Source organism: Mytilus californianus, unplaced genomic scaffold (genome assembly GCF_021869535.1).
Source record: "Mytilus californianus isolate M0D057914Y unplaced genomic scaffold, xbMytCali1.0.p SCAF_7, whole genome shotgun sequence".
NCBI classification, from domain to species: domain Eukaryota; kingdom Metazoa; phylum Mollusca; class Bivalvia; order Mytilida; family Mytilidae; genus Mytilus; species Mytilus californianus.
The window spans coordinates 93,474,245-93,485,806 of NW_026262723.1; the positions used below are offsets into that span (position 1 = coordinate 93,474,245).

General features: G+C 33.2%; 1 protein-coding gene across 1 annotated transcript in view; it reads right to left on the reverse strand.

The window, feature by feature from the left end:
• LOC127708703 (transmembrane protein 26-like) overlaps positions 1-11,562 on the reverse strand; it is a 43,559-nt gene extending 31,997 nt beyond the window's left edge. Inside the window, exon 1 of the mRNA XM_052213822.1 lies at positions 11,290-11,562. Coding sequence (XP_052069782.1) covers positions 11,290-11,486 — 197 coding nt within the window. The 5' untranslated portion in view covers positions 11,487-11,562. The remainder of the gene's footprint in view (positions 1-11,289) is intronic.

Consider the following 11,562-nt stretch of genomic DNA (forward strand, 5'->3'; position numbering starts at 1 on the left):
CTAAATTGAAAACAACGTTCAAACCTATGATTGCGTTGGATAAAAACCGCAATTTTTATACGTGTGCATGTAAAACAAATTTCTTGGTAGAGGGGTCTAAATACAGCACAAACAACAATTTCCAAAAGACCAAAAAAAGTGAAAAAGTCTATTTTAACAAAACGCATTTGACTAACAGGTCGAACAACTGATGTTCTTAAACCCTGCTGACTGCCATTGGCGATTGCCAAATAAATTGATCACCAGATCTTACAAAATGGATCCTAATATTAATTAAATACCAAACAGAAAACAATAAACTAGTGGAAAAGATGGTATACCACAAACATGAGGTGCAAAAATTTGTACACCATATCCGGATTTCGACAATAAATTTATGAATGCAGATATATTAGAATGTGAGCTGTGTTATAAATGTTTTTATGGTATGACAGTCTTAGTAGGACATCCCTGTAGGACGATAAGCTGGATAAATATAAGAACTACACGGACAATAACAGTTAAGGGACGACTATTTGATATTCTAGGGAAGGGATTTTGATTGATTGGTGTTTAACGCTAATTTCAACACTAAGTTGGGCTATTCCATGGTGGTCAGTTTAAATTTATAGACGAAGGATGGGGAAGGGAAGAGCTAGGGTATTATTAACTTTTTTAATCTGTCGCTAATTATGTCTATATTTCAGCTTTTTTCCAGGCAACCATATTAATATATGAAATCCTCCTGTCCCCCACCCCAATAAATGAATAAATATCAAAATTGTTTTTCTTCTTATTTAACACAAGTTTAAATTGATTGATTGTTTGTTGCTAATTTTTAACGCCAAGTGAAAAATGTGTCATGCATGTTCAGGACTCGGTTCAGGAAAACACGAGTTTAAAAGTCAGGTATATAATATAAAAACGAAGAGATGTATGATTGCTAATGAGGCAACTATCCACCGGAATTCAAATATTAAGTGGATGTAAGCAATTATAGGCAACCGTAATTAAGGCCTTCAACAATGACAAAACCCGATACTGTATTAAAAGTCGTCTATAAAAGGCTCGACGTGAAAAGTGTGAGAAACAATTCAAACGAAAAAACTAACGGCCTAATTATACATAACAAAATAATTTACAAAATATCAAATATGAGTCGAGGCATAAACCAACGACAACCACTAAACTATAGGCTCCTGACTTGGGACAGGCACACAAAGAATTTGGCAGGGTTGATATAAAAACGAAGATTGCCAATGAGACAACCCTTCACAAGAGACCAAATGACACAGCAATTAACAGCTATAGGTCACCGTACGGCCTTCAACAATAAGCAAAGCCCATACCGCATAGTCAGCTATAAAAGGCCCCGAAATCACAAATGTAAAACAATTCAAACGAAAAAACTAACTGTCTAATTAATGTACAAAAAAAATGAACGAAAAACAAATATGTAACACAGCAACAAACGACAACCACTAAATAACAGGCTCCCGACTTGGGACAGGCACATACATACAGAATGTGGCGGGTTTAAACATGTTAGCGGGATCCGGCCCAACCCGCCCCCTAACCTTGGACAGTGGTGTAACAGTACAAGAACATGTTTGTGAGCGCTCAACCCTTCCGCCCGAAAGCTGGAACATTGGTGTAACAGTACAATATAAGAACAACCTGCACAAATCAATTGTAATTAGATTAACTCAAAAGATCAGTACGAGACACACACAAAAAAAAAAACTTACATATAGACAATAGACACAAAGCACCGAAATAAGAGTATTTGCAATTACTGGAAGTTTGTTCAAAGCTAATAACAACTAGTACTGAAATAAATCTTTTTCTCCCAGACTGAAGTATCAATCAATACACAACCAACGGATTTATCAAAAAAAAAAGAAAAGAAAAAAACAGTCTGAGAAATGTCTGGTATGCATTGTATACTTGCATATTGATACATATACAATGAAAATTTTTGAAAAGTGGTGGTCCGAAGGTTTTGACCATCGAAATTTTGCAATAGAAATAATAGTTAGGACCAGAAGATTTTCTTCAAGGACCACCAGAGAAAAATGATTTTGAGCACTTTCCGATATCTTTGCTTTATACAAAAATAATCCAGTTTGGTTACTTTAAAAAAATTGGATAGACAAGATGTCCTTTTTGATCATATTCGAGACAAACATTGACGAATTTTTGTGCAGTTTAAGATTATTCTTAAAAATCAAAAAGTGGGGGTTTAAGCCCGGCAGATTTGTCTAGCAAAATTGAGTTAGAGGAAAGAACAAAGAATAATGTCACGAACAGAGCACACTTTTACAGTCATGTTTACCGGACGTATCTTTTCTATAAAATCATCGTAAACTTCATTTATGTCATCCAACATAGCAAAAATCTGCTATATTCGACGGCAAATTGAATTTTTGTTTTATTGATCTTCCGTAGAATATCTCCAGAAGAGGTCCAGATTCATTTTTTTGGACTCTTCACCAGAAGACATTCTGGAGATGTGCAGAAGAGACCAATAAAACACGCCCTAGATCTTCTCAATGTTTGTCCCATTTAAGCAAGGACGCTATCAATTATGGATTCACGGGAAAACGTTCTGGTAAATAGTAAAATAGAAATAAGTTAAAATAAAAACAAAACTTCCATTTTTAAATGTTATCAATCATTTCCATCCTTAAGTAGCAAACGACGAGTACAGCAGGCTATAGAAATTTGATGTAAAATTGGTTTAAGGTTCATGTGGACCCTTTGGCTAAAATGGCTGCGTTTTTACCTCAAAATTTACTCTGAGTACAGACAAACCTGTGCATCTGGAAAAAATTTAAGACATAGCATGCCCTAGATAAATAAAACTCAAATGCATTGTATGTTTTAGAAAATTTAAAACTTAACTAGATTTTGCAGTGCACTTTTTTTCGTCTCCGCAGAAGATGATAAAATTAACAAACAGTTGAGTTTCACTTGATATGGTCCACTCAGGTACACAGTTTGAATCACCAATTATTGTCAGGTATCTATTGTCCATCTATTGTTCATGTCAATCAATACAGTTCACTTCAATTATTACCTGTGGGGAAGTTCTCAAACCTTTTTCACAACTTAGTTTATTTTGCCACCTTCTGGAGGAATGAAAAAAAGTGCACTGCAAAATCCTGTTAAGTTTTTAATTTTCTAAAACATAAAATATATTTTAATTTTATTTATCTAGGGCATGCTATGCCTTAAAACTTTTCCAGATAAACAAGTTTGTCTGTACTCAGAGTAAATTTTGAGGTGAAAATGCAGCTATTTTAGCCAAAGGGTCCACATGAACCTTAAAATGTTGCTATGCGAATAAATTCCTGGAGTACCAACTTCAATTTATTTTTCTACTGGCTGTAAACCTCTCTGGAAAATGCTAATTATCCGTATATATATATATACAGCTAGATCAGAGAAAATCAGGGAAAAAATTCCAAAGGAATCGATTGATATGCAGTAAAGATTGACACTTTTGAAATTAAGTTACTAAGCAAATTCAAACGGACCTTATCTCGATGTAAACATTGAATGTAAATAGATCGAGAAGACCGCAAATACATGTACAAAAATCGAGACGACCTTTTCTTAAAATTGTATAAATAGTAGAAAGATACCTACTTTATAAGAATAGTTATCTTTAATTTCTTAATCTGCACAGACAGACTTTTAATTTTTTATATTCACGAAAAGACAATATTTCTCTATTGAATGAACACGTGACAAGAGCAGACCGGTGTGCTCGATAACTTAGGTGTGAAAAAATAAGTATACTTTGGGAAATTGTAACATGCTAAGGACTATGTGGAACACTCCGAAAATTGGTGACCCGAAAGATTTTTAGATTTTGTATGTACATGATTTTTTCCAATTTTTTTGTATCAACATGCAGTAACGATTGGCATTTTTTAAATTTCAATTTCACAAGCTTCTAATGCAATGTATATTTCTAATAACACAGTTTAACAAATAATTTCTTTAAAATGTACAATTATTATTTAGAAATAACTTTTGATCAGTATCGTCACCGGCATTGTTTTATTATTGACTTTCTTGACTCTATCATAAGGAAAGTGAATTTTCTTTTGTTTTTGTTCACTAGATTTCCCACTGAGTGTTTTTTTTTTAGAAGCATGAAGTAAATCTGATGCCACTTCCATCAATTTGAATAAACAAAAAAATCACATTTATATTTCTATGGTAATTACTGTTATTTCATATTTCCACCGTCAACCTGCAGTGTATATAAATATCATTTATATTCCCCCTCACTCTGGCAATAATTGGGGTATTTTATAATCTATAATTAAACGACCTTGTTGACACGTTTGACGAAGGTGACCTTTCTTTTGATAATAAGTGTATATTGTACAAAGTCATTCTATAGGCAGCGACCACGTTAAAATGAAACCGCGTGCATTTAAAAAAAAAATCATATCTTCAAAATATGGAACCTTTTTTCTATCTGAAAAGTTCAATTTTCTTATTTCCTTAGTGCTCTAGTTAATTAATCATTACTGATATTTTCAAAATTCCGGGTGAAATCCGGTACAGTTTTTCAACCCACAAAACACTATACAAAAGAGCAACCTAAACTCCTTAATGTAAATGCTACCGTGCCATATAAACAGACCAGTGATTTGTGGGTTGAAAAACTGTACCGGATTTCACCCGGAATTTTGAAAATATCAGTAATGATTAATTAACTAGATGTTTGTGTATCTGACCATTGTGATTGGACAAAAAATACAGTCTACTGAAAATACTTTCCCAAGCTGAGGGATGAATCAGGTGTAGAAAAATATGAAATAATTTTACATACAGGTGAAAATGAATATTTGAGATTTTTTTTAAATTTTGTATTCACTGCATGATAAAAGACATAAAAACACTTAGTGGCCTTAAGTTTATAAAGATAGCAGAAAAAGTAAACGGTCATCATACATATTCAGATTCATTTCAGGGAATACTACCGTGCGACCTTTAATGCTAAATCATGAGCTCCTTTTCATCTATTTTCATTTATACTTATTCGAGCAAAACTAACTGTTATATTTTTTTTGTCTTTAATAACTTGAGAAGCATTTAACAAAGAACACATTTTGGGTCGCTTAAATATTCATTTTTAAATAATAAACATTGATTGATTTTTCAAATCTTGATTGATAATTGACCTTTTTTATATGATTCATCTTCATTCAAAAAATATAGACGAACAGGTTTTCAGCCTTTCAAAAAGCAGGTTTGTGCTTGAGAATTTCTTTATTCCATTAACGCCCAAACTACATTTTCCATGGTACCAGACATACAGATTTACCTATAAATTCAATCAGTGACCTTGATTTATTGAGAGCACTATATTCCACTAGTACCAGACACACTGAGAAGCCATCAGTGAACAGACTTCCTGAGAACGCTAAAAACTATCAGTGTTCAGATATATCGAGAAGGCATCAGTGAACAGACTTCATGAGAACGCTAGATTCTATCAGTGACCATACATATTGAGAAGACATCAGTGAACAGACCTCATGAGAACGCTAGATTCTATCAGTGACCAGACATATTGAGAAGGCATTAGTGAATATACTTACTGAGAACGATAGATTCTATCAGTGACCAGACATATTGAGAAGGCATCAGTGAACAGACTTCATGAGAACGATAGATTCTATCAGTGACCAGACATATTGAGAAGGCATTAGTGAATATACTTACTGAGAACGCTAAAATCTATCAGTGACCAGACTTACTGAGAAGGCATCAGTGAACAGACTTCTTGAGAAGGCCAGAACCTATCAATTACCAGGCATATTGAGAAGGCATCAGTGAACAGACTTCTTGAGAACGCCAGAATCTATCAATTACCAGGCATATTAAGAAGGCATCAGTGAACAGACTTCATGAGAACGCTTGATTCTATCAATTACCAGGCATATTGAGAAGTCATCAGTGAACAGACTTCTTGAAAACGCTTGATTCTATCAATTACCAGTCATATTGAGAAGGCATCAGTGAACAGACTTCCTGAAAACGCTTGATTCTATCAATTACCAGGCATATTGAGAAGTCATCAGTGAACAGACTTCTTGACAAGGCCAGAATCTAGGAATTACCAGGCATATTGAGAAGGTATCAGTGAACAGACTTCTTGAGAACGCCAGAATATATCAATTACCAGACATACTGAGGAGGCATCAGTGAACAGACTTCGTTAGAACGACAGAATCTATCAATTACCAGACATATTGAGAAGGCATCAGTGAACAGACTTTCTATCAGTGACCAGACATATTGAGAAGGCATCAGTGAACAGACTTACTGAGAACGCTAGAATATATATCAGAGACCAGACATATAGTGAGAAAGCATCAGTGAACAAGCTTACTGAGAACGCTAGATTCTATCAGTAAACATACATGCTGAGAATGACAGAATCCATCATTGACAATTTATATCAACAACGTTAGATTGCATCAATACGGACACAGATTTATTGAAGGCACTACATTTCATCAATACCAGACATTGAGAAGGTTGTATTTCATAAACAGACGTACTGAGAATGTTAGATTTGATAAGTGACCTGACATAAATAGAATGCTAAATTACACCAGTGTCCTGACATACAGAGAAGGCTATATTCCACCAGTGTCCTGATATACTTGATATACAGAGAAGGCTTGATTCCACCAGTGACCTAACATACAGAGAAGGCTATATTCCACCAATGTCCTGATATACAGAAAATGCTATATTCCTGACCTACAAAGAAGGCTATATTCCACCAGTGACCTGATATACGTAGAATGCTAGATTCCACCAGTGACCTGACATACGTAGAATGCTAGATTTCACCAGTGACCTGACATACAGAGAAGGCTAGCTTCCACCAGTGACCTGGCATACAGAGAATGCTAGATTCCACCAGTGACCTGACATACAGAGAAAGCTAAATTCCACCAGTATCCTGACATACACAGAAGGCTAAATTCGACCAGTGTCTTGACATAATGAGAAAGCTAGATTCTATCAGTGTCCTGACAAACGTAGAAGGCTAGATTTCATCACCGATCAGACTTTCTGAGAAGATCATCAGTTGCCAGACATGCCGACAATACTACTCTCCATCAGACAGTGACCTGACAAACTGTGAACCCTACTATCCGGCATGATTAGAACGTTAGATCCAATCAATAACTCGACATACTGAGAACAGTTTATTCCAAACATAACCGAACATTATGAGAAGGTCAGTTTCCATTAGTGACTCAACATACTGAGAAGGTTATATTTCATCAGTTATTTAAAATACAATGAGTACGCTAGATGCCATCAGCAATTTGACATACTGATAACAATAACTTCCATCCGTAATTTCACATACTGACAACTATAGCCATGATTCCATCAGTAATTTGACATACACTGAGAACGGTCGATTTCATCACTGAACAGACGCAATGAGAAAGCCAGATTCCATACGGGACCTAACATAACGAGAAGGCTAATAATACTACTGACCAGACAAATTGAGAACTTTTGATCGCATCAGTGACAAAACATTTTGAAATCGGTAGATTTATAAACATAATGTTTAAATTTATAATAATATGTTAGATTTTTTTTTTATTTAAATGCAAGCAATATATGTTTGTTCAATTTTAAAAAGAAATTTATATTTGAAAAAAAAAATTAATATCTGTTATGGAATAATATTTCTTTCAATCTGTAACATTTTATATGTTGATGTTATTCAATATTAAGTGAAGACAGTTGTCGTCCTTTCAGCAGTATGTCGTTGTACCTATGCTATTATTGACATGTTCATAATTCAGCTTTCTTTAATAAAATATTTCGTATTTCGTAAGTCATTGGAAATCGGTATACAAACGACACGTGTATTTCTAGATTAATCGTCAAAAGACATATACTTATGATATTTAAATACACCAAAAAGCAAAGGCAAATATTTAAACCAAGGCTTAAAGAGAACATCGAAAACCATTTAAGGTCAGCTTTGACGGAGAGAGTTACAACCTTAGTTTTAGTACAATTACAAAGTCGTTTTGGTACAACCGTTTTGGTCTAATCTTCAAGTTACTGTTAAAACAAGGAGTTGACTGGCCAACTCGATAAATAATATTACCATTTTGTGTTGAATTTAGTATAATAGGCTTGCAAATAGTAAAAAAAAATAAAATTGAAATTAAAATACCCAAATTTATGATACTCGATTATCTCATTTTCACGCATAAACGTCATGTCCAACTTGTCACTTCTGTGCACAAAATATCAATAGGCTGTGTCTATATATTTCATATGTTATTCTCCAATTGTGGTAAAACTTGGCAAGACTATCTATTTTGATATGATTATTGTAATGGGAAAACAAATCATTTTTTTCTGAAACCAAAAATTGGGAAATGGCATAGATGAAAATGGTCTGAAAAATATCCAAGAAATTTCAAGGAACGCAACTATCCGGTTGTTGCATTTTTATCGTGGCATAGGAAAGTCTGAGAGAAAAAAATAGTATTAAAGAACATTTAATGTATTCCTGGTTAAGGATGTTTTCTTGCAGGAAACATTAGTATTGTTACTACATCAATGACTCCTGCAGGACATATTAGTATTGTTACTACATCAATGACTCCTGCAGGAAATATTAGTATTGTTACTACATCAATGACTCCTGCAGGAAATATTAGTATTGTTACTACATCAATGACTCCTGCAGAAAATATTAGTATTGTTACTACATCAATGACTCCTGCAGGAAATATTAGTATTGTTACTACATCAATGACTCCAAAAAGGTTTAGCCATCTTGTCACAGCGAAAAAAAAGCGAGATTTTGACCGACTGTATTTCAAATATGCATGGTTGGATAATAGAAAAGAAAAAATGGTGGTAAAGGTACTCAACTTTTTTTAAATTTCAGACTAAAATATAAGTTTTTTTTCGTCAGGAAACATGTTTTTCTGACCAAATAAAAAACGATATAGCAATTGTGTCACAACGTCCTCAAACCGTACTTGCATCATGCTCTTGTTATAAATATATATTATTGAGATTATTTGTTCTACTTTAATTCCAATAAAACTATGAAATGAAAGTTATTGTATAAGGCACGTATATTAACAAACAAGTATAATTATTCTATTGCAAGGTAAGCGTTGATCAGGTGAGATCAAAAAAATATCGGGATCATTCAACTAATCAATGATCGTTTACTAGTACACTTTCATTTAAGAATTGAATGCTTCTTTTTGTAAATTTATTGGGGTGTAAAAGCGTTGACCGAAGTACATTTTGTATGAAGCGCGGACGCGCTTCATTTAAAAATGTGCGCACGGTCAACGCTTTTACAACCCTATAAAATTACCAAAAAGAAGCATTGAACAATACTTATAATTACATTTCTTTGCTAGGATCATGAAAAAACGATTTCTGTCAAGTTTTTCTTTTATTTACCTGTGCACTTTATTGTGGAAGCTCGTGTCATCATGAATGTTACATTTCATTTTGAAATCTTGAAATGAAGGTTAATTTCAGAATGACGCGAGATTGCCGTTAGCCAATCAAACTAACGTATTATAATGAAACATACATGTAATGTAATTATTTACTTTTAGAACGTCGTCTATTTACAAGTTTCAAATTATCAAAAGAAAAATTAATTACTTAGTATCGTAAATTTGAAAATAAAAAATAAATAAGGGGACAAACCTTTGCTAGCTTACAACAAAAACAAAGATATGCTTTATGTCGAAAAACGACAGAAATATAAACAAATGACAACTATATATATTTCATGAGCCGAGATGACTGATGACAAAGGAAGAATCGCGAAGTGACAAAAGTAGAAAAAAGAAGAAACTGAAAATAAAACTTTCCGGACGACAAAGGAATTCTGGGAAGTAAAGATAATACAAAAAGTTCAAATATATATTCAATTCGAATACAATTTGATTTAAAAACGAAAACGGAAAACAGTTTTGTTTTTCGTTTTTCGTTTTTGAGAAATCAAAACGAAAAAACAAATGGACGCAAATATACAAACCATTGCTACGTTATACTAACAAAAACAAACAGCTTTATGTCGTAAAGGGACAGAAAGGTGAAAAATGACAGCTACATTATATTTCATTAACCAAAATAACTAATGAAAAAGGAAGCATCGAGAAAAGATATAAGTAGAAAAAAGAGGAAACTGAAAAAAAGACTGTAAAGGAATTCTGGGAAGAAAAGGGAATACAAAAAGTGTTCAAATGAATAGTCAATACAATATGTAATTAATATTTAGGAAAAAAGTCATGTGTAAATTTGGAAATTAATGTAAGCATTCAGTAATGCGAACCGCTGACCAAAGGAAAATACTTAAATTATGCAACTGAAAAAATGAAAATTCTTTAAATGAATAATTATCAAAAGAATATCATATAAATGTGCACGTCGGTCACTTTAAGTCGTATTCGAATATCCTTTCGTTATTTCTGAAAAACGACACAATTTTATTATGCATGACATTAAATAAGTTAATAAAATGAAGAATAAGTGAAATATACTTTGGAACTACGTCAAAACTCTTCTCATTTATTGGGAACGTGTACAACGCTCATTGCAAACAGCACCGTTCTCAAAAGCACAACATTTGCCACAATAAAAACATATAAATCAGGCGGTCACCGAAAAAAGCTACTGCTTTGCAAAATAAACCTTTAGGAACCGACTCACCGTGATCACCAGTGACGCCGAATCAGGGATAGTAAGTTAAAAGGTAAAATCGTTAGAAATGACCATTAATAGTTCATCTTTGACTTGTCTTTGGAATTCAAAGAAATGTTGCTGTGTAAATTTAGTAGCTATAATGTACACACTGTTTCGTATTTGAATAATGCTTCTCATTTCCCACTTGCCAAAGAATAAATTTGACCTTCTTATCTCTGAGGTTGTCCAAACCCTGACGAATTTCGATAATTTTCAGTGAATTCCTTTTCCTTTCGTGGCTGTATCATTTGTAAATAATTTCCTAATTTTTGTTCAAAAATAATTTTCTCAAATTTTCACATGTTCTTAGGTAAAGAAGAAGAATGACAAGTGAATCGTTAAGCACAGTCAAGATAATAAACCTCCCTTGTCATCATGTTTTCTTTTCATTTCAGGTACAATTTTTAGACTTACAATGAATGAACATATTTGTGGGTATTACAAACAACAGTAGATATAACTTTATTTTTAACAAGAAGTTAATGTAAACCTGGATAGATAACTTACCATTTGGATTCTTGGGCATCTTTTTTCACTATTCTGAATATTCCTTCAGCCACCATAAAAACATTGGTCAAAGCCATAAGCCAGTATAAATCATTGTTTTTCACATCAGCAGCTCTCCATACTGCTAAAAAGCAATGGACCATTAAAATCACACGAACAGCTACAGCTGATATAATATTCCACAGATTTTTTAACATTGTTTTCTTGTTAAATGGTAACCATTTATAAATCCGAATACATAAATTATTGGGTTTTAACACAAAGTTAACACTA